This window comes from Aegilops tauschii, chromosome 3 (assembly GCF_002575655.3).
Source record: "Aegilops tauschii subsp. strangulata cultivar AL8/78 chromosome 3, Aet v6.0, whole genome shotgun sequence".
NCBI lineage: Eukaryota > Viridiplantae > Streptophyta > Magnoliopsida > Poales > Poaceae > Aegilops > Aegilops tauschii.
The window spans coordinates 338,515,089-338,537,445 of NC_053037.3; the positions used below are offsets into that span (position 1 = coordinate 338,515,089).

At 44.0% G+C, this 22,357-nt stretch overlaps 4 protein-coding genes across 4 annotated transcripts; 2 read left to right on the top strand and 2 right to left on the bottom strand.

The window, feature by feature from the left end:
- The first annotated feature begins 1,677 nt into the window (after nt 1-1,677).
- On the top strand, nt 1,678-8,480 carry LOC109741041 (uncharacterized). The gene is made up of 21 exons (XM_020300117.4): nt 1,678-1,971; nt 2,984-3,063; nt 3,308-3,394; nt 4,164-4,214; nt 4,311-4,428; nt 4,602-4,658; nt 4,767-4,831; nt 5,477-5,560; nt 5,670-5,720; nt 5,800-5,862; nt 5,980-6,026; nt 6,115-6,193; nt 6,318-6,380; nt 6,492-6,581; nt 6,671-6,709; nt 6,794-7,021; nt 7,116-7,201; nt 7,320-7,368; nt 7,466-7,546; nt 7,622-7,715; nt 7,812-8,480. The coding sequence occupies exons 1-21, from the start codon at nt 1,854-1,856 to the stop codon at nt 8,021-8,023; spliced, it is 1,842 nt and encodes a 613-aa protein (XP_020155706.1). The 5' UTR covers nt 1,678-1,853; the 3' UTR covers nt 8,024-8,480.
- LOC109741042 (membrane-bound transcription factor site-2 protease homolog) lies at nt 7,810-13,785 on the bottom strand. Its single transcript, XM_020300119.4, has 10 exons — nt 13,527-13,785; nt 13,280-13,345; nt 12,646-12,712; nt 11,939-12,013; nt 11,766-11,869; nt 11,436-11,583; nt 10,499-10,579; nt 9,963-10,424; nt 9,490-9,819; nt 7,810-9,020 (listed from the first exon to the last, which is right to left on the bottom strand). The coding sequence occupies exons 1-10, from the start codon at nt 13,628-13,630 to the stop codon at nt 8,850-8,852; spliced, it is 1,608 nt and encodes a 535-aa protein (XP_020155708.1). The 5' UTR covers nt 13,631-13,785; the 3' UTR covers nt 7,810-8,849.
- Nucleotides 13,786-13,815: 30 nt separating this feature from the next.
- LOC109741037 (actin-related protein 2/3 complex subunit 2A) lies at nt 13,816-18,077 on the top strand. The gene is made up of 10 exons (XM_020300114.4): nt 13,816-14,129; nt 14,211-14,277; nt 14,599-14,806; nt 15,517-15,686; nt 15,889-15,966; nt 16,230-16,362; nt 16,471-16,562; nt 16,988-17,044; nt 17,644-17,715; nt 17,813-18,077. Exons 1-10 carry the CDS (start codon nt 14,068-14,070, stop codon nt 17,843-17,845), a joined length of 972 nt encoding a protein of 323 aa, XP_020155703.1. The 5' UTR covers nt 13,816-14,067; the 3' UTR covers nt 17,846-18,077.
- A 3,356-nt stretch (nt 18,078-21,433) lies between these two features.
- Nucleotides 21,434-21,961, bottom strand: LOC109741039 (uncharacterized). The gene has a single exon (XM_020300115.4). The coding sequence runs from the start codon at nt 21,859-21,861 to the stop codon at nt 21,613-21,615; it is 249 nt and encodes an 82-aa protein (XP_020155704.1). The 5' UTR covers nt 21,862-21,961; the 3' UTR covers nt 21,434-21,612.
- Between the last annotated feature and the right edge of the window lie 396 nt (nt 21,962-22,357).

Below are 22,357 nucleotides of genomic sequence, written 5' to 3' on the forward strand. Positions count from 1 at the left end.
GTTGTACTATTCATCCAGGAGCATTTGAGCTCGAGATTAGAAACTCCACTCCGCTCATCAACCTCTACATTAAGCAATGCACACAACCATCCCTAATATTTATGTAAGCAATGGATATCGAAAATTCCTAGGGGCACTCACCTGCCAAGCCCTGCCGCACGCTCGATTTTCCTTGTGATTCACGAAGTACTTGTATCCCGCATGAGGGCACAGTAAAAAAATCCCTTAAGAAGTTTTAAGTTTCAACAAATTTCAGAGATATAATTTTAAGCATTTTTTCCATCGGTCGTAGACACAAAATAATTGTTTTTTACCGGTCGCAGTACTAAGTATTAACATTGAAACTTAACATATTTTTAAAAGTTGTCAAAATATATTTGAATTGAATCTTATATGAAAGTGCTGGTCGCGAGAAACACGAATATGAAAACAGAACTTAATTTAAAATTTCGTTCAAAAGATATAGAACTTTGAAAATCAAAAGCCAAAATAAAAAGTCGGCACTAGGGACCCGAGTGCCCCCGCGCTTGCATATGCCGCAAATCCTCGTCCCAATGGATATACCATACCTGGGTTCATGCGGCGTCCACGATGCAATTCTTGGTTATGAGAGGTTATTGTGGTGCAGATCTATCTTTGGTGGATTTGCTCAGATCTCGTCGTTGTTCGTCCACGTTCGTGTGTCTTCGGTTTGGATCCTTCCGATCTATGTTATTTTTCATCGGCGGCGGTTGCTGTTCTGGGGTGCTGGTCCTATGGGGCCTTAGCACGACGACTTCCCGACTGTCTACTACAACAAGTTGTGCCCGGCTCCGGCGATGGAGGGGCGATGACGGCGGCGCGCCTTCGGCTTGCTTTGGTGCTTGTAGTCGTCGCCAGGTGGTCTACGGATCTGGATGTAATTTTTATTTCTGGTGTTCGTTGTACTGCCATGATTGAAGATGAATAGATTGGAAGTTTTTCAAAAAAAAGAATTTACATGCATTACTATAACTACGACCACTGGTGCATACTACAGCAAAATTCAAATGTGAGCTCGAGCTCATATGCCATTTCATAACTACCAACCGTTAGTCGTTGCAGCCCTCTTTTGAAAAGAACTCCAATACTCTAGCTCTCCATTGACTATTATAAGAGGTTCTAACTTTTTTCTGATTTCAATGTATATGGACGCATTTTTATATGTTTGTTCAGTCATTTTAATCTATATATGTATAGTTCATGTTGAAATATTCAAACCTCGCAAAAAAATGTTGAAATATTCACAACATTATAGTATTTGTGAACGGAGGGAGCAGAATACTACTATCTCCGTCCTGATTTATTGATCCCATTGTATTTTGTACCAAATTTTAACCTATATATTTAACTAACAAAATGTTTATACATCTCATCGAAGATTATATAATTGAAAACAATATTCAAATACGGATCCAACAATACAATTTTTTGACATACATTACCAGTTTATTAGCTAAATTTTTAATCAAAATTTGACACAGATTAAAAAAGATCAATAAAGGACGGAGATAGTAGTCCTGGGTGGCAGCGAGCCCTGACCCATTTCTCTTGTGATTAGTTAATTCTGTGGAGACAGAGGGGGAGTTTTCAGTTGAGATCTGTGCCCTCGTCCCGAGGAAGCCTTTATTTAAGCCCTCGTCTCCCTGAGCTACTCCCATTCCGTTCCGTTCCATTCCCAGCCTTAAACCTTTCGACTCTCCACCAGCCCCTAGAGCAGAGCGAGGACTCGAGCACTAGCCCGCCTGCTCCTCCTCCTCCTCCTCTGGTTCAACCGCGGTTGGTTACACAGAGCCAGCCAAGAAGCGTATACACGGGAGGGAGGGAGGACGGCGATGAAGTACGTGGTGGTGACCGGCGGCGTGGTGAGCGGGCTCGGCAAGGGCGTCACCGCCAGCAGCATCGGCGCCGTGCTCAAGGCCTGCGGCCTCCGCGTCACCACCATCAAGATCGGTACCCACCCATTCTTCATCTCTTCCCTTCCTTCCCACCACCCTCCCTACCCGTGCCGGTTGTTTCTCTGGAACGCTAGGCTCTATTTTTGGCCTTCCAGCACAGAAATAACCGCCGCGAACCTAGAGACCGAAAGAAAAGAAAATGAATTTTTTAACGCGGCTTTGATCCGTCCTGCCTCCCGCATGTTGGAGCCCAGAGGTCCAAAAAACAAAACACCACCCTTGCTTTCGCCGCTAGACAGGCCAGTGTAGTGTCATACTGGGGATAAGGAGGAGGAGGCAGCACAGCAGCACTCCCAAATGTCTCTGGGGCCTGCAGCTCGGGGGCGCGTGGCAGCCAGCTGTGCGAACGCGCTTGGTTGCCGTCTCCCCAGTCTTTTTTACACCAGAACTATAGAAAAACCAAGCGGGATTGAAAAGCCAGCTGCTGTTTGCTTTCGACTTTTCAGTTTAAGCTGTTGGAGCTTGCAGTCTGAGCTCTGAGCTGAGATTCGCATTGTTTTTTTGGTCCTCTAATCGGCGGCTTAATCTTTGCATTACTCCGCATTAGGTGGAGAAGATTGATTATTCCTGGCAATCTTCTTCCGGCCGGTCTTCTCCCCCAGTGTTCTTTCGGTTACTCATCGTCGTTCATCTTTACGAAGCGGATACCCGATCTTTATGTCGGTGTCGCCACCTCGATTCCTTCCAACGCACGAAATCCTCTCTTCTTAAAGCCAACTCTGTCATCTCATGCATTAAATTTCATGACTAATTTTCCTGTACTGTCCTTTTTTCTCTCTCTAAGAAAAGTAAGTTTGTTTCGGTTCACTCGAGATGACTCGGCAGAGAAGAAAAAAATGACTGATACGTGGTGTTCAGGTCAAGACTTTAGTTGCAAGGTTTCCATAATACAAGTTGGTGAAGGGGTTAAAGAAGCCATTTATTCCATTTTATGTTAGGTGGCCATTATTCCTTCTTGTTAATTTCTCATCCTTGCTCGTCTGCTGTGACTGCTCATCTGCATGCAGATCCATACCTCAACACCGACGCCGGCACAATGTCTCCGTTCGAGCATGGCGAGGTCTACGTTTTGGACGACGGTGGAGAGGTAACTGCTCCAACATCGCCGTTTGTCCGCCTCTCCTAGTGCAAAACTGCATACGGTTTCTTTTTACGAGATATGCTCCTACTAGTTTATGTACTCCCTCTGTAAAGTAATATAAGATCAAGTATTTATTTGACGAGAAACTGCACAATGTCATGTGTATCTGTTAACATAACGAGCGTGTCATGTGGATTTTTTTTTATAAAGAAAGGCTGATTGGACTCTCTTCCGTTTTTCTTTCATGAAGGTGGACTTGGACCTTGGAAACTACGAACGTTTTCTGGACATCAAATTGACCCGTGACCACAATATAACCACAGGAAAGGTGTATCAGGTAACTAACTGGATTCGTTAGTCCTAATCCTTGTGCAGTGAGACTGCGCTATCAAGTCAAAAGAAAAACTGGCTATACGTTTGCCTTCTGAATGAAGAAAGGGGAAAAGGTTTTGCTCAACTTTTGCATGAACAAACCAGCAACTTTCAGGATATCTGCAAGTTATGTTTGAGCATTTGATACACCGAATATCATGCATGGAACCCACAAATCCTTATCGATTCGCTTTACGTTTCATCGTAAGATCTACTGCGGTACAATCATATGCATGTGCAGAATCATCCGGTCCTCCACTCTGCCACCCTTGTCGGGTGCTACTGATGTAAGATTCAACCTGTCACATGGTGGCTTAATTGTAGAGACGATGCTCTGCAGGCTGCTCCTGTCAATTACTACTACGAGCGAATAAAAGAATCTTTCTACTGTTGACCACCTGAGTTTTCTACGGTTTGCAAAGTAGGCCAGGCTTAGGTTTCACAAATACAGTTGAAACCTACACCAGTACGACAGTTTAAGTTAGCCGGCCGTTTACAGTTGAAGCCTACACCGGTATGACAACGTTGTCTTAGGAACAAATCCAAGTAGTATCAGTTTTACAACTTGTCTTACAAACCTACCTGGTTAACTTGACACCGTTGACCAGGCAACTAGGTTTCCGGTTGATTTTTTGTATTCAAACTTTTTTGGGTTCTTTTATTATCAAATTGTAGATGCTTGTTCTATCTTCTGGAAGTTAACAGCATTTTTCCTTGTAAAATCCTCACACCAGGCTGTCATTGACAAAGAAAGGAGAGGAGACTACTTGGGGAAAACCGTCCAGGTTTGTGCTCAGTATATACTGTGTAGCTGGAGCATTCATGCGAAACAGCATATATGACAAAGAGATTACTGGCTGTTGATTTATCTTCCTTTTCAGGTTGTGCCACATATCACTGATGAAATTCAGGATTGGATCGAACGCGTGGCGATCAAGCCGGTCGACGGTAAAGAAGGGCCTCCTGATGTTTGTGTAATAGAACTCGGTGGCACTATAGGTAAACAGAACAATTTCACTTGTAGCACAGTTTGCAATGCCCGCATACTTGAAGCAAAGATGTGGAAGTAGTTTGGCCTATTTTCCCTCAGTTGTTCCTATAGCTGTGCAAGCCTGCCCAGTGCAGGGACAAAATCTTTTCGCCGCATAATGACAGTGGCACTCTTGATGCAGGGGATATTGAATCAATGCCTTTTATTGAAGCATTAGGTCAATTTTCATACCGTGTCGGTCAGTAAAGATCAGCTCTTCCCTGAATGTCCATATCTGTTTTGGCATTTGTTTGCTTTCACACATTTAGCTCAAGTTGACACATCATTTCCTTATTCTGAGTTGTAGGACCTGGAAATTTCTGCCTGGTCCATGTCAGCCTTGTTCCGGTACTAAATGTAGTTGGTGAACAGGTATGTTTTACTCATTTGAACAAAGAGCCAAGATAATGAGAAGTTGTTGCAATGCACAGTTCTGTTGAGCTCCATGTCATGTAGTACTACTATATGCCAAATAGGTACTTTTCGCAAAGAAATATAAGTACTTGAAAAACCAATTTCCTAAATGATATGAACTATGAAAGTGTAATTGTACTTGCAGTTTCCGCTGAGATGCAATTTGGCTTAAGCAAAGTGGCACTTTGTTACTCCCTCTGTCCCAAAATATAAGAACGTTTTTGACACTAGTATAGTGTTAAAAACGTTCTTATATTATGGGACGGAGGGAGTATTATAGTAAAAATGGAAGGAGGAGACGAACATAAAAAAAATATTGAATTGTTGATGGATCTCTCAAAACAGTCTCAGCTGGTTGTGGGTTCGTTTGGTGAGGTTGGTCGTGTTTTTCTCTCTTTTCTTTTCTGGACTTTGTCATTGGCGGGTGCGGTGCTCATTACAAATATATGTAAACCTTGGCCCCTCACGCTTCTTTGGCGCTTTCTTCTCAATGAAAATAACATGCGCCCGGATGTGTTTGAAAGAAATTTTTTTTTTCAGTTATCTGAGTTTATTGCATTCGATATTTTCTTGCAAATCATGATCTATCTTTCATTTATGCAGAAAACTAAGCCTACCCAACATAGTGTTCGTGGTCTAAGGGGACTCGGGTTGGCACCTGACATTTTGGCATGCCGCAGTACCGAGGTACACAGTCTAACCCTTCATTCTTTCATTCCTTTATAGCAAGCACTCTATGGTCCATTACCCTTTGTGCTGAAATTGCTTCACTCGGTCATCTCTGTGCTTTTGACAGCCACTGGAGGAACATGTGACAACCAAGCTCTCACAATTCTGCAATGTGCCAGTAATGATAATTAATTTGAAGGCTATTTTAGGTTTTGCCTCTTGCTGGCATAGTGTTGACAATGACTTATTTGTTGCAGATCTCAAGTATTGTGAACCTCCATGACGTTACAAACATTTGGCACATCCCCTTGTTGCTAAGGGTATGATGAGTTTCTTGAAATGCATGTGTTCTAAACTTGAATCTTACAAAATTGCAACCGGTGCGACTTGGAACTGCCCCATTTTTAACCAATGTACACTTGATTCTTTCTATATAGGACCAGAAGGCACATGAAGCCATTCTGAAAGTTTTAGATCTTCAGCTGTATGTATTTTTTAAGTTTATTCATCACTTGATAGTTTGAAGCAACAATAGTGACATTTCAATGTGTTTGCCCCGGTTATGTATGCAGTGTTGGCAAAGTACCTCGAGAACCTAAGTTAGCTGAATGGACCGAAAGAGCCAGCAAGTTTGACAAACTGAAAACTCCGGTAGGATTACTTATGTTCTTCTTTTTAGCTCACACTCTTCTGTTGTGATGGGTATCATGTTGCCTTTTTTCGATATATACGTAGTGTTTACATAGCTGATAATTATTGCACAATTTGCTTCCAGGTTAAGATCGCCATGGTTGGAAAATATACTGGCCTGTCGGATTCTTATCTATCTGTTTTAAAGGTGAAGTTATTAAATAATACAAACTAGATTACGAACAGTAACATACTAAGCTACACTGCTACCTTAGAATTGTAGGGTTCACTGATTTATCTTGTTTGACCCTTGTTCCAGGCTCTCTTGCACGCATCAGTTGCTATGGAAAGGAAACTTGTACTGGAGTGGGTTCCTTCCTGTGATCTTGAAAATTCTGCAGCCAAAGAGGTCGGTGTTGTTGAGTATGGGCTCCCCATCAGTTTTTTTTTCCTCCATGAACCTACCACTGATGCTCTGGAGGTGCTTGCTTTGTGTAGACCCCTGAAGCCCATCAGAAAGCATGGAAATTACTGAAGGTTAGCAGATTTGACATTCTTGACTACTGCCATGTGCAATTCTTGATACTTCTGTTGAGTCATCTGAAGAAAATTCTACCTCAGGGTGCGGATGGTGTGCTTGTTCCTGGAGGCTTCGGAGATAGAGGAGTTGAGGGCAAAATTCTCGCCGCAACATATGCACGGGAAAAGAATGTTCCTTATCTTGGCATTTGCTTGGGTATGCAAGTCGCTGTGATCGAGTTTGCCCGTTCGGTCATGAAACTAGGTGGCGCAAATAGCACAGAGTTTGACCCGGCCACAGCATCACCCTGTGTCATCTTCATGCCAGAGGTAGATTGTGCATGCTAACTTCATACTGTTTTGGATGTCCTTCTCTGTTAAGCATCAGATTTTAATGCATATATTTTGGACAACACCTCATCAGGGCTCCAAAACCCAAATGGGGGCGACGATGCGCCTTGGATCAAGGAGGACGCATTTCCTAGCCAATAACTGCAAATCCGCAAAGCTGTAAGAAAACACTACTGCTGGTCATCTTCCTAGATCGTATTGCGTTTAACTTTGCATTTTATCGTTTGATATTCACTCCTGTTTATGTGTGAAATATAATTATGATGAATTATCTCAGGTATGGCAATGCTACCTCCATTGATGAAAGACATCGACACAGATATGAGGTAAACACATGGAACTATTTGACGGCACGGATCATTCTATGCTTCCCTTAGTCTTCTGTATAATGGTGGAGATGTAATAATTTTATTGTTTTTGCAGGTGAACCCTGAAATGGTCCCATTGCTTGAGAAGGCGGGTCTTTCATTTGTTGGCAAGGATGAAAGTGGAAGACGCATGGAGGTATATATAGTTGTTAAAACAGTTGCTTTGATCTTCAATATGTGCTTAAGAATAAACTTCATCTACTGGATGCAGATCATTGAGCTGCCGAATCATGTGTTCTTCATCGGTGCACAATTCCATCCTGAATTCAAGTCAAGACCAGGAAAGCCATCTCCGCTTTTCTTAGGTAACACACAACTCTAATCTTGATACAACACTTGTTCATTGAGATTAATCTTGGGTGTCTGCATTTTCTGAATACTAATGCATCTAACGATCACAGGGTTAATAGCGGCAGCGTCCGGACAACTAGACCTGCTGCTCAAGCGCAGCTGCAGCGTCATCAGTTCGAAACCGACGCCACCCAGATATAGCACCAACGGCACCGGCACCGCGGTCCTGACCATAAAACCTTACCCCAACGGGCACGCAAAGAAGGCACTCACCAGCTTGGTGAACGGATGCTACGCGAATGGCAACGGCATCCACATCTAACTGAGCAGCCGCGGCGTCACACAACATTCGTTTCTGCTGCTTTGCTCGTACCCTCTCGTCTCTCTTTTTTTCCGGGATTTCTTTGGTTTTGGATTTGGAACTGCTCAAATGAGGAGGCGAAGGGGTGTTTTAAGTGTTTTGCATGGCCCCCCTCCACGAAAATCTCCTCTCACTTGGAGCAACTCCATTGAGGATCTGGAGCTGCCAGAGGAAGTGTTTGGCTAGCCTAAAAGGTTAGCTATTGAAGCTCCGGCCGTCAACACGCGTTTCTGATATTTTTACGAGGAACGTCCTCCAGTCATGTTGAAGCAAAGGCTGTTTCCCCTAGGGTCTAGTGTGGTGTATTCCTTTTGTTTTCCCAAAACTGTTTTGTATCTTCAATGGACCGAATGAACAGAAACCAGATTTACTTGGTCTAATAGTTATCTTTCTGAATCAACAATATGTATCACTTTAATGTTGAGTGCTAGTAATAGTCTCACTTTATTTATTTCCAATAAATTGCACTAAATCCTATACTCTACTAAAGATTGACAGTTATGGGTATTGGACTGAGCTCCTAATATACCCACTCTATTCCTTATCTCCAAAATTCCTACAAGCCGTGGAATTATCCAAAATTTTGCACATGGAATGCAGTGAAGTACTTGTACTACTTCAAGGGGCCATATTGAATCAACTTTTATCAATGTCAGAGTGCAATTGTTTCATAACGAGGCATCTTGCAGGCCAGTTTTGTGATATCTCTCATACAGCTGACTGGTACTATGTTAATGAATTCTTGCAAGGATAGTTTAGAGAGAACCCCATGATACGGAGTTGTACATTAGCCATAATATACTGTCATGGAATATAAGAACCTTGAGAACATGATGATGGATAGGACGGTCCACAGAAAGCGGCAGACCTTAATAATCACCCGCTGCTGTCTCCGGTTAAACCAAGCAACGTAGCGTAAGGCAGTCTCCAAAATCGCGTCCCCATCTAGAAAGTATACCTGTTCATCCTTTACATGGTTAGGTACCAGAAGAGTACTCCTGTCTCTTGAGACGCAGTAGGCAAACATGTTTAAGTTCAAACTGAAGACATGCAACTACAAAACCGGACGACCAAAGTACTTCCTCTGTTTTGTTATAGTATCTCTCTTTGCCCTTGTGGGTCTTTGTTTCAAAATAGTTGTCCATTTAGGGAATCAAGGGTGTAGTTATTGAAATGTTTTCACTCCCTACCCCTACTTTATGCGTTGAAAAGGATTACATAGTTGCTGTAACTTGTAGGTCCTGAATTCCTTAGATTTCTTAATACCCTCGGTGAGTATGCATGTGGAGTTCTGGAGAGAGATATAGAAACAGAGGGAGTATACGAGAAGAGTAGTGTCCAAAAACCAACTTGTTTCGTATGCACAAAAAAGAAATATATACAGTAATCCCAATATCAAAGAAAAGTTCAGTAAATGAAGGACTTACCGGTAGGCAGTTAACGGCAGCCAATGCCGCAGACACATGAAGCAAACAGCTTAAACAATTTTCCAAGATATAGGGAACATCTGCAATAAGAAGGAAGAATGCCCATCGGGGCCTGTAGGGGGATAACTTAACAGAACTTGCTGTCGATGACAGATCACCAACATAAACAAAAGTTCCCCCACAGGGACTTGGACCGAAGTTATCATTTGTAGCATGTGATGACGATAAATTTCCTTCTTTCTGTAAACACTCCAAAGAATATGGCCTGGCGTAGGAGATCTCTATCCATGAAAACCCAGGGGTAAGAACAGGTACCAAGCAGCACTCCTCCTGCCAGCATTAATAAAAATCACAGTTGGTAAATCATACCAAAAGGATTACTGTTACTACAAGGGGAAAATTCCTCAAGATTATGCATGAAGACTCCAAATTCATTATGACATTGTTGTAATAACTCGCAACAAAAATCTTACCTCCAAACAGGTACAGTTACTGTCATCATCTTCTGTACCCCGCCATCCATTTCCACATTTTTTTAGTTTAACTACGTCTTTTGCAATCAAGCAATACAAGTCCTCAGTTTGTTTCTTGTCACTTACTTTGTCAGTCCCAGGAAAATACGCGGAGCCATTACAGGAAAATTTCCCAAACACTATCAGTTCATCTGGGCAAGATAGCTTGTCATTTATCTGCCAGAGATTCTTGCTTGCATCCATCCATGAGTTGGGGACACAATAACCTTTGCCAGAATTAGTAGCACCATAGCTCTGAGAACCACCAAGAAACTCATGACTACTGGTTTTCTCTACAGTGCCTTGAGCCAGCATTTTCATCCAATCGTCAGTTCTTCTTATGTTCAGACCATCCACAGACAGGATAACATCATGAACAGACAATGACCTTGACAGAGAAGATGATTGTGAGACTCCCATTACCTGTTATGCAGCCATTTAGAATCGCAAGATTGCGGAGATAAAAAATGATGAGAAGTGAAAGGAAACAGACTTACAATAAGGCCATCACCACTCACGTAGAGAGGACAGAGGACCAAAGGAAGTAATAATGCCATCAGCACGCATGCTGCACAAAACTATTTAACATGAAATCATAACAGCTACATCATTACGAGGCTTATGAAAATATTGCAGAAATGGTACTTCTAAAATATGGTAAGGTATACAAGTATACAATTAAAAACCTCCATGGTGCCACATCTAAGATTGGAAGTGTTGTTACAAAGCTTATAATCCAGTACACCTTGACCTGTATCATCATGTACTTAAATGCTCATGCAGAAGTTTCTAGCTAGTGTCAAACTTCTCTGACCTGATGTCAACTATCATTATTATACAAGCAATTATTGTTATCCGGTTCATACTTCATACCTCTCAGGCCCTGGTTAATCATAAAGTATACCAAGAAATGTATGGTAAAACAACCTACTAGTAAAGATCAATATGAGCTATCAGATGTCTCGGTCAAGGAAAAGTTTCCCAATGGTTTACTATAGACATATACGTGCTGATATATTCCACAACAAATTTGTAGGGATAAATCTATTTATTACCAGTATGAGGATATTCGTGCATGATTACCCACTGTAGGATACTAAATTTCCAATATCTGTTGGGCAATCGTCTAACTGAGGCATCCAATTGTATCTTATGCCAATCAACATAAAGCTAATTGTTCTTAGTTCTTGTTTGATGTCCTCGTTACTGCAAGAATACTAGATATATGTGCTTGCACCAAGGGTCACTACAACTTAGTATGGCATACCGCAGATATTGAAAATAGATGTTTGCAGCAAGAATACAAGTTACATGTGATTCTTTTTATCTGAGCACCAAGGGTCTCTATAATTTAGCATGGCATACCACACATATTGAAAATAGATGTTTGCGGCAAGACTTTGAAATTAATTCATGCAAATCGGGATAACTTACTATAACATTATGCCAAATTCCCGCGCAATATATCCGAAGCATTGAAAAGAGGGGTAGATTCTCAAGCAGGTCATAGTTCAGAGCAACTAATGCCCCAGGAAAAAGTACAGCCATGAATATTGCAACATATTCCATCTGTACACCCTCGCTGTTGCATATTGAGCAATGAACATACCAGCAATTCAATAGTGTGCCAAAAAAAACATCAGTAGGTGGAAGTAATATTATGAAACAACACTCGGAGTTTTAGAGTATCAAAGAACGGAAGATACATTTAAGCACAGGCAACACATCTCACAAAAAAGGTGCACGAGCAGATGAGGGATAGACCTTGCAGCTGCAATAGCATGTCCAAATTCATGAAAAGCAATAGATAAGATTGTTGATGCTATGATGATTGAGGTGTCCATTATTGATCCGCTGAAGCTGGGAGCCTACAATGAGTGAAATGCGTGCTGAGTGGTTGACTTGAAAAATTGAAAGAACGAAGCATGTCTCCTCACCAGTATATTTGGTAACCAGGCGCTAATGGATCCGCGTCTAAAATATAATGCACCAATTGAATCCCACAATAGCAACTGAAAATTGCAACAGAACAATATAACGATCCAAAATTGAATAGAAATGATATGTTAACTACCTACTGTAGCAATCTCAGGAACCAATGAACTAGGAAGATACAGATTAACAGCATTAATAAATTTATTAATATAGGCAACAATTTCAATATTTTTGTGATGGCTACTAGAGCTGCAATGAAATCTTTGTGTGGAAAAGGCAGGCCATGAAGGTGGAAAACCAGAAACCAACTCCCTTTTGGCGGATGAAGAAAACAAAGCATTTTTATGATTTTCTGAATAGGATCTGGATTATCGGAGGCGCCAATTTCAGCTCTATTCACACACTTATGTTAATGTTAGTTACCATAAAAATAGCCGTTAAATATTCAGGGAACTGAGTGAAAAATCTCAGTGCCCTATCTGCTCTCTGAAGTAGGTATCAAGATACCAAGGTCACATACAGATGAATATATCACATAATCAGCAAGTATCATAAATTTGTCAAGTCAAAAATAAAATTATTTAAGCAGCAACATGGCATGATATTGTGAGATTCATGACACAGAGGTATACTATCGAACTTTGGAACAAACATAATAATTGGAACAACTACATTTCATTATTTGCCATAATAATGAGAGTTAACTTACCAAAGATATACCAACTAAAGCAACGAGAGAGAAATAAACTCCTAAGGAAAACCATGCTCTGGTGTATCTGCAAAAAAAAATTTAACTCGGTATGACTTTAAGTACAATCAATGACTAAGCTCTAAATTATGAGTATAACAAGGAAATTATGTGATGTTCATAGTAAGATGGCTCTTCTCATCAGAATATTCTTCTCAGTCAACAAAATAAGTACATCGTATATGCTTAAGTTTTCCAGAGAAAAATGGGAATTAAACATTGCTATCAGGTGCTAAATTTGTCATCGACCTTTAGCATGCCAGATCGGCCAGAATATATTTTAATTTTTGGTGTGGTGTATGGACAACATTCTTCCAAAATGACTTGATGTGTAGTAATAACTGTTTATCTACACATGTGGATAGCATGGGTGTGTCGTAAGATAGATATATGATTCAAGCCATGCAAAAGAAATGTCGCAAACAGATACAATGACTTGACTTGGTTAATGTAAATGGTACTCCAACCGTCCCACAATATAAGAGCGTTCTTATCTTTGTACAGATGCCAAGGAAAATCGGAGCTACGTGGAATTTGCACAAATGAGAAAAAAATCCAGAATTATAAAAACTTCAAAGGCTAAGATAAATCATACCTAGCATGTTTCCACCCCAAATTGAATATCATGTCGTTGAAGACATAAATTTTGCAGTCACAGTACCTGAAGTTCGCATAGGCACAATAAGTGAACATAACAGCCACTTTGTGTACTAATACTAACACAAAATGACGACAACGAAACAGGAAGCTAAATCAAAGCTGATTTAGATCGAGTGGATTGGGTAAGTTTAGCTGGGGAGAAATCGGGACAGAAGAGAGAGAGGCCGTGTGGATTGACTTACCAGCAGGAGACGGAGCTCTCAGTGCGGTTCACGGAGGGGCCCGAGGGCAGGGTGGCCGACGCGCGCCCGCGCCGCCGGCTGCGTCCGCCGCCGCCGCCGATCATTCGAGAGCGGAGAAGCACCGAGTCGTCGGCTTGGCCACCGCGGTTATTATTCAGGAAAAATAGCTGGGTACTTAGCCCGCCGTCGGATCTACATCGGAGGGCAGATCTTGGCGGAACTCTCAGTCTGTCTGAGGCTGAAGGCTCAGACAGTTTTTGCAAAGAAGCCCCTTCGGTTTCTCACATTTGCACCTCCGCTCCTTGTCCACTTTTCTTCTTTCCCTTCTGCCCGTTTGTCTCCCCATTCCGAATCGCATCTCGCGGCGGCCGGCGATCCCCCAGAAGAGAAGATCCATCGGGGTTGCGCAGCGCCACCGCCGACGGAAGCTCCAGCGCGCGCGGCCGCACCACCGTGACGCGCCTCTTTCGCCGCGCCTTCGGTCATATTTCGGTAGGGGGGATCGAGCGGGGCTGGTTCGCAGGAGAAGGGATAGGAGAGGATGATACTGCTCCAATCCCCATCCAGGTTCCTACTCCAGATCCTGAAGGATCGCGTCGTCAGGTATGTCGCTGCTCAGCCGATCTTTCTTCGTGGACCCAGAAGGTATATCGCATGTGGCTCATGCGAGTATTCGCGCTGCAGCGGCGACAAGGGCGTGGACATCGATTGCCACACGGTGGAATTCGACGATGTGCGGTATCATATCCAGGTTAGTGCTTTGTATCCTCCTGCCGCCCCATTTCGGTTTGCTGTCTTAAGGTCATTTATTTTGTGTGTGGGGGTGGGGGTAATAGTAGGAACAAATCTGAGCTGCTTTTTTTCTTATTTAAATTACCTGAGGCTGATGTGGGTTTCTTTGCTGTCTAACTTCTTATTATGTAAATCCTGACATGCTATTCTTCAAGCACTGCAATTGCAAGCTGAAAGTAAAGTTAAATTTGCTAAACAGTGGAGTGCTCCCATTGCTATTGTTTGCAACCAGTGGTCAGCTTATGCCTGTATACTGATGGACATTGGACTTCTGTTGCAGTTTTCAATGAGGAATCCAAAGGTAATGGTGCTATCAGTGGCATTGCCCCTCGCACCTCCTGAGGCTATTCTGCACGACGGGCTTCCTCTTGGTGCCATTGATGCTATAAAGGCGGCATATGGGGCAGTGGTTCAAATTCTTGATCCTCCAAAGGACTGCTTTGATGTCACAATGAAGATAAACTTAACAAAGCTTCCGACAGATGAAGGTTCTAGAGTTCCCTTTCCAAGGTTATCATTGTCTTGTTGTGCTACATGATCATTAGCTGGTGGTGTCTATCTTAGATGTTCTCCATTGGCAAAATAATACTTTTGGTGCAAGTGATGGTTGGAAACTGGTTCATCTTTTCACATGTAGATGTAGATGCCCTGGAGTTTATAATCTTCAGAAATACGTCAGATATGTACTGTATTATACACTTGATTGCCCAGGACTCGGACACAGATGTTGCTTGCCTAGATCATGGAAGCAGTTTTATTTTTTGTGTGTGTAAATACCAAAATGGAAGAAATGTGGAACTCGCCTGAGTTTATATGGAACCTTAACTTACCTATGGCCTTGTTTGCAGGAGCTCAGTAATAGGTTCTAGATATCAATTCTATCTTTCCACCGAAGTCAACTCATTTGCATTTTTAAGTTTGTGGTGTAATTTTGGTATAAGAGTCTCTTGTTATAATGATGACGAGTCTCTTTACTCATTTTTCATTGTTGGTGATTTTTTCGTGCTTCTTGGGCCAATCACACTGTTGGTTGCATGATTAATTGCTTATTTTTCGGAACAAGAGAGTTGGTCGAAGTACAATCTGCAATTTTTTGGTTTTGGTCAAGCCTGCCCAAATCATAACATTCTATGTTGTCTAGTTCATGCTCTCAATTGAAATTGCCATCTAACTACCTATTACATTTCTTATGTTCCAGAGCAGCGGAATGTTGTCTTGACACGAATTGCATCTGTGAGAGAGGTTGTGCTGGGTGCACCGCTGAAGCTTCTGCTCAGGCATCTAGCTTCAAAGACAGTGGCTCCTAACGTGGATAAGCTGGTTGCCCTTGTTCACCGTCCTAATGAATCGTTCTTCCTTGCTCCCCAGGTATGACTTTCAGATTAAACATCTCAGATCTGGGTATATTACGCTGAAACATCACCGTTTTGTGGCCACCAACTCCTGGCTGCTTTGTGAATCTGTTGGTAGACGTATTTTATTATTTCAAATTATTTGTGTATTTGATTTTTAGTGTTGGTTCTTAATTGTATCTTCTGCATATTCACTCGATGAAATTATTTTTTCCCAGGCAGACAAAGTTACGGTTGTATACCCAATGAGGTTCCAGGATTCGATTGATATTGTCTTGGCAACTTCGTTTTTGCAGGTATTATGGACATTTATAGCTTTTGTGGCTTCAGTTTCTTCTTTTCACCTTTTATGTTCATCTATATTAGACTGATATTTAGGCTTTCAGCACTTCTGTCATTTTATGATTAATGATATATTTGGCGTACTAGATTCATGAGTTTGAAGATTTAGTGAATTTCAATGTTTACATAACTATCTTATGCAAAGCCGTTTGGTAAGCCACAATTTGCTGCGAGCACTCTGCTGAATGTGCTTAAAATTTGGGATGGTTATGTGTAGGAATTTGTAGAAGCAAGGCGGACTGCTGCACTTAACAATGCCCCTTCCTGTATGTGGTCTCCAGTACCACCTCTTGAGTTAAAAGGCGTGAATGCTGATGCACTTGATGCAAATGCTGGTTTTGTTACTTTTGGTAATGTGTATTTCTGACAATAGTTTTTCATATTCTTCCAAGATATCAGTTTTCTACCCTCAAAAATTAAAATATATAAATTTGTCTCACAGCCTTTCTTTATGGCAGTTGTTTTCCCTCGGCATGTTGAGGGTAGAAAGCTAGACAAAACAGTTTGGAGTTTGTTAACCTTTCATGCTTATGTAAGCTACCATGTAAAGGTAACGTCCTTGTTTGCATGGTCTGGTTTCATATTTATCAAGTTCGTGGATCCCTGAAATAGCTGCGAACCAGTCAGCAGTAGCCACTTTGCAGATTTCCCATCAATCTTAAATTTTACAAGTAGGAAAATACAAGTTGGTCTTTTTATTTATTCTTGACTAAGAGTCCAAGACCTGCCATGTTTTCTGATTTAAGCTAGTTTGGGTGAGCCAGCCTTGGAACCAACTGGGAACAGTTTTATTAAGCCTGCTCCAGCATGGTGTCAATTTTGTGAAACACTTTTCTTCTGCTTTACATATACTCCCCCTGTAAAGATCTAAACGCTCTTATATTTCTTTACGGAGGGAGTACATAGCTACCACCATAAGTGGTATCCTATCATAACATTGCAAGCACTCAATTGCTGCTATTTGGTGTATTACAGTGTTCTGAAGGATTCATGCACACCAGGATGAGGCGTAGAGTTGAGTCTCTGATCCAGGTAAATATAAACGTTGTTTCACTGAATCATAGCATTTTATACACCTTGTAAAATCTTTACTTAAGTTATCCAATAAGTTTGCTAGGTTTAGTCAAAACTCCGATTATTCAGTACCTTTTCGGCCTGTGTAGTTATAGTAGCAAATGTGGGTTTAGTATAATCGAACAGAGGAGACTATGATCATGATGTTAACCTGCTGTTAATTATGCTTTTAAGGCAGGTAAAAAATTGGATATCCAGTAGTTCACCTGAGTTTGCAAGAAGGAAGAAGCTAACAAAAATAACAACAAACTGAAATGTTGAAAATCATGAGATTAAATAGGTGTGATCTAAGCCTTTATAGTAAGTCAAATTGCTAGTCATGGGAAGTCTCGAGTCAAAGGATGATGATCTTCCAATTGTTATTGACTTTCGCTTTAAAAGGCGAGAATGAAACTGAATTTGAATTGTCCCCATCTAGCAGACGCCAATTTGGAAAAGCACATTGAGAGTTAGATTAAGGGATCATGTTAATGAAACAAGATAATGGTTAAACATGAAATATCCCGTAAATGAAAGCGCTATGGAATTATGTCTTGATGGCTTGCTTATGGCTGCAGGCCTTGGACCGTGCTAAATCCGATGCAGAGAAGCTGAAGAAGTTGGTACATGGCGGGTCTTTTAGGAGACTGGTTTGTGCAAATATCAACCAAACTTGTATTTGAAAAGAAGGGACCTATCATATTCGCATGTGTGCATATTTCACTGATTGAAACTCTCTCCGCGCAGAGCATGAAGCACGAAGGCAACTCTAATCACTGAAGGAAGACTCAGACAAGCAAATATATGAAGGTTTTGCTCAACTTTCCATCATGGGTGCTACTGGTAGAACACTTATTTTAACTTCCGGTAAGATTTGGGTGGCAGCCGTTGAGACAACAAGAGCACCCTACTGTGGCCCGTCGCTTGTTTGTTTGTTTGTTCCGGGAGGATACTGTATTTATGGTCGAAATTCGACTTGAGGAATAGGTGAGATTTAATTGGTCTTTGTAAATCTCGGTGCGTATGTCCTGACGCTATTTTGCACATAACTTTCCACAAGAAAAAATAAATTAGAGTACACAGCCGTTTGCGTACCATAGTTTTGTAGGAGAAAACAAGTCCATTCACAAAAGGAAGAGCACCAAACTAAATAAGAAACATCACTTAACTACTCGCTACACAATGCAACCCCTACCACTCCTGCCATGGCCCGTAGCTTTATCTCATTAAGGTTTTTTTTTTCAATAGATTGATCCCAGTTGCGATGTGTTACCCAAAAGACTAAGGTTGTCTGTAACGACGTGCTGCAAATGTCTGAACAGCGGTATCCAGATCAATTTTGTTGTCAAACGCGGTGTCGAATACGTCTGTGGACGCGCGGGGAGGAAAAGAACTAGGCCTGTCGATACTGGATGTTACCATAGTTCTAGTTCTAAAATAGACTGTCAATTTCTTCTTAAAAATAGAAGGTATATGAAAGAAGAGAACGAATAAGTGGATTGGGGAATAAAAGCTTGGAGACGAAGAGAAACTTCTCATGATAACTCAAGACGGGTTGGGGAATAAAAGCTTGAAGACAAAGAGAACTTCTCATGGTAATTGGAGAACCCCGGCAGTTTCTTTGCTCTTGTGTTCCTGTTTTGCTCTCCCCCTTTTCTCACTTAGTTTATGTTTTGCTCTCCCCCTTTTCTCACTTAGTTTAGCTGGAATGGAAAGAGAACTTCCTTTAATTTTTCTTTTTTTCTTTTTTGCATGGTTCGGGAGTAAATTGCAAAAAACCACCGCAATTGGAGACCCTAATTCAAAAAATCGCCACCATTCGAATTTTTTTTCAAAAAACCACCAACATTGTGATGATGACAGTTTTCAGAAAACGCTGATTTGACGATTAGAGCCGTTTAATTCGGAATCTGACGGATGGGTCCCATTGTCAGGTGCCAAGTGGCCAAGAAAAATGGAAGGCATGGACAGACGTTACGCGACCGGTCAACCTCTGCTTTGCCAGCACGTAGCACGTAGCAGGCACACCAGATTGGCAGCCCGGTGCACGTAGCAGGCACACCAGATTGGCAGCCGGTGCATCCTCCCGACGGCCCTGCTCCCCGTTAGCCACTGCCCCGGCTCGCCACAACCCTCTCGTCGCCCGAACGCTGCGTACTGCTGCTGCTCGCCGCTGCCACTTGTGCTCGCTCGTCCAACCTCAGCGGCTCACTCGCGAAGACCTCTGTTGTGCTCTCGGCGCCCTCGGGGAGCCCCGGCACGCGCTGGAGGCGCAGCCGCCCTCTGCCGTGGCGCGGCGTCGACCTCCCGACGCGGCGCTCCTCCCCGCGGCGCAGCACAACCGATGGCAAGCGCCACCCGGCAGGAGCCACGACGCCCTCAGGCACTCGGGTGCCGCAGTACGGCGAGGAAGACCCAGGCCGGCGACGGCCTCGGGCGTGGCGACGACAGAGCATAGCCGCGGGGTGGCCTAGTCGGGAACGGGTGGATCTCGCCGGCTGGGATAGGGAAGACAGCCGTGGGTCGGGGACCGGTGGATCGCCGGCGGCCGCGAGTCAGGACTACGGCGGCGGGAGAGTTTGCTCACCGGGTGGCACAGCAATGTGGGTGGCCTTGCAGCGCCGCCGACACACGGGCCCCGCAGGTCGCGTCGGCGGTGGTCTGGCCGAGCCGGAGCTCCACGGCGCCGGTGGCTCGGCCTGGAGCAGGTGGCGACGGCGCGCCTCGGGGAAGGGAGGCGGCGGTGATGGAGCGGCCCAGCAGGGCGGGGCAGCGGCGTTGCAAGGCAGGCCCGCCGGCGGGCGCGGGTCGGCGGCGCGGTTGTGATTTGGATAGGTGAAAACTTTTTTTTAAACGTGAACTGGTCAAACGTTTGCGCCGTGAGACGTGAGTATGTGCGGACGGGCACCGTCTTCACCCAAGCCACGTGGCACCTGATAGTGGGGTCCATCCGTCAGATTCTGCACTAAACGGCTCTAATCATGGGTAGGGTACAGAGCAATACCATACCATACTCGTCTAGTCAGTGGGTACAAAATTCTACCCATACCCGTACCCACGGGTATAAAACTTTACCCATGGACGGATACCCATATCATTGGGTACCCAACGGATAGACCAAATAATACACAAGTTGTTCACAATTTTACGCTCATTTATAGCACATTTGACAAAAAAATCAAATATCTTAGCTCAATAACAAGTAGATGGATACTAGACTATATCAAAATTTAAAAATCACAACATACTCATAAGTCAATTGGAGTAAACGAGTCACATGACAAATTAAAGATTAATCGACAACAAATTAACATTACTTTTACAAATGGGTAGGGTATACCCGTAGGTACAAGGCTATATCCGTACCCTACCCTGACTTAAAAGTGTGCCCATACCCTACCCATGCGGGTACGGTACCGCGGGTACCCGTAGCCATGGGTAAAATTGCCATCCTTGCTAATCGTCATAATCAGCGTTTTCTGAAAACCGTCACCACAATATTGGTGGTTTTTTGAAAAAAAATCTAATAGTGGCGGTTTTTTTGAATTAGAGTCCTGGTTTTTTGCAATTTACTTCATGGTTCGGCCGTATCATCAATTTTGTCGTTGAACGCAGTGTCAGATATGTCCGTGGAGACGCGAGTCCAAATTCCTGTAAATTGGCACCAAATGTGGGGAACCAGCGAGGTTTGTACACGTTTGGACTAGTTCCATGTATATGTGCCAGACTACGTGGTTCATGGTCCCACCTGAACTCATCGCCGCACATTCTCTCCCAACTCTCGGCAGGATAGTCGCGTTGCCGCTCCTGGGCCGTCCTCCTCCGCCGTCATGACAGACAAAGAGGAGGTCGTGCTCTCCTCCGACTATGAGGACACAACCGCACCTCCTCACGAAGACGGATGAGCGAGTACGCAGCACACCTGGAGCTCCTCCGTGACCGGGGGCCGACGCCTCCCTCGCCGCCTCTCCACACGTGAAGGAGGAGCCACGGTCGTCTCCTCACTACCACCGTACCACGTCAAGTAGGAGCCCCGCTCCTCCGGCAACCACGACGTCCACGACATCACCGCACTTCCCACGCCCGATCGCCATGAAGGAGCCCTCCCGGTGCTCGTGGACGTGCGCGCCCGACGTCGTGCCGGACAGGAACACCAGCTCGTTAGTGCCACGATAGGAGGATTCTACATTTCTACAATTCATTGGTGCCCAGCTCTTCCATAGTGGCCTTTGCTACAGCTAGCATAGTGCGTCCCGGCTGCATTCCATTTCCACTCGAATCCATCAGTCTCGCCCGTGTTGATCTGAACACTTGCAGTGTATCTAATCTAATCTAAAAAGATGGCAGAGTGTTTGCACGAACAGAAAATTAATGGTCTTGCTAAGCAAACTGACAAGCAGTTCTTATTATTGCGAGCTCACACGCAGACTCTTTTACAGAACACAACTCGCTACACAAACACAACGCGCCGCGCGCAAATGCAGCGACCCAGATCGAAGATCGTGCGACGCGCGCGCCCGGCAGGGCGCCACAGAACAGAACCCAGATCACGCGCCGGTGCCGGTTGCCCCGGCGTCGCCGGCCTGGCCCGGCTCCTTCCTGGCAGCGAAGGCGCTGTCGTCGACCTTGCGCGACGCGGCATCCTCCACCTTGTCCTGCACCTTCTCGATCTGGATGTTGCCCTGGTCCTCCCGCGACCTCAGGTCCGTGCGCGTGCGGTTCTCCCCGCCGCCCACCGACCCGTACGTCGTCGGCGTCGTCTCCCCGACCGGGTGCGCCCCCTGTGCCCCCGACATCCTGCCTGTCTTCACTACACCGCACACACGTATGTATATATGCGCTTGCTCCTGGCTGATTCGACGTGCGCTCTTCCTGCTCGGCTCCGGTGTTGTCTGGCGGCAGCGGGCCGGCGTATAAATATAGCTGGGCTGCAGCGAGCGCGAGCGGCGCGGTATCGGCGCGTGGCATGGGGACGTGGTGTGACGCGGGTGGTGTCCGCGTGACACATGGCTCGGATATATCTGCGCGGGGCGTCTAGATTGGACTCGTGTCCGCTGTCGCGCGCAGCTGGACGCTCGAGGCTTCGTGCTGCAGAGAGCGTGTGCGTTTCGCCGAGTAATGGATAAACATCAACTCGGGGTCAGCTGGCGTCTAGGATGATAATGGTCGGCGTGCCCGCCAAAACCACATTGGCCTGTGGTCGTTTCTGCAAAAAAAAAGTGTTCACTCATTTCAGTTTGTATTGTAATTCATATTGAAATATCCAAAGCATTTTATACTTGTGAACAGAGG

Bases quoted from the DNA above. Each gene is read 5' to 3' on its own strand.
- LOC109741041 (XM_020300117.4), top strand. From the start codon at position 1,854: ATGAAGTACGTGGTGGTGACCGGCGGCGTGGTGAGCGGGCTCGGCAAG. The intron at 4,659-4,766 runs GTCAGTAAAGAT...TCTGAGTTGTAG, and splicing joins TCAATTTTCATACCGTGTCG to GACCTGGAAATTTCTGCCTG. The intron at 6,381-6,491 runs GTGAAGTTATTA...CCCTTGTTCCAG, and splicing joins CTTATCTATCTGTTTTAAAG to GCTCTCTTGCACGCATCAGT.
- LOC109741042 (XM_020300119.4), bottom strand. From the start codon at position 13,630: ATGATCGGCGGCGGCGGCGGACGCAGCCGGCGGCGCGGGCGCGCGTCG. The intron at 10,580-11,435 runs GTAAGTTATCCC...CATGTTAAATAG, and splicing joins GAATTTGGCATAATGTTATA to TTTTGTGCAGCATGCGTGCT. The intron at 9,021-9,489 runs GTAAGTCCTTCA...AAGGATGAACAG, and splicing joins CTGCCGTTAACTGCCTACCG to GTATACTTTCTAGATGGGGA.
- LOC109741037 (XM_020300114.4), top strand. From the start codon at position 14,068: ATGATACTGCTCCAATCCCCATCCAGGTTCCTACTCCAGATCCTGAAG. The intron at 15,687-15,888 runs GTATGACTTTCA...ATTTTTTCCCAG, and splicing joins CGTTCTTCCTTGCTCCCCAG to GCAGACAAAGTTACGGTTGT. The intron at 17,716-17,812 runs GTTTGTGCAAAT...CTCTCCGCGCAG, and splicing joins GCGGGTCTTTTAGGAGACTG to AGCATGAAGCACGAAGGCAA.
- LOC109741039 (XM_020300115.4), bottom strand. From the start codon at position 21,861: ATGTCGGGGGCACAGGGGGCGCACCCGGTCGGGGAGACGACGCCGACG.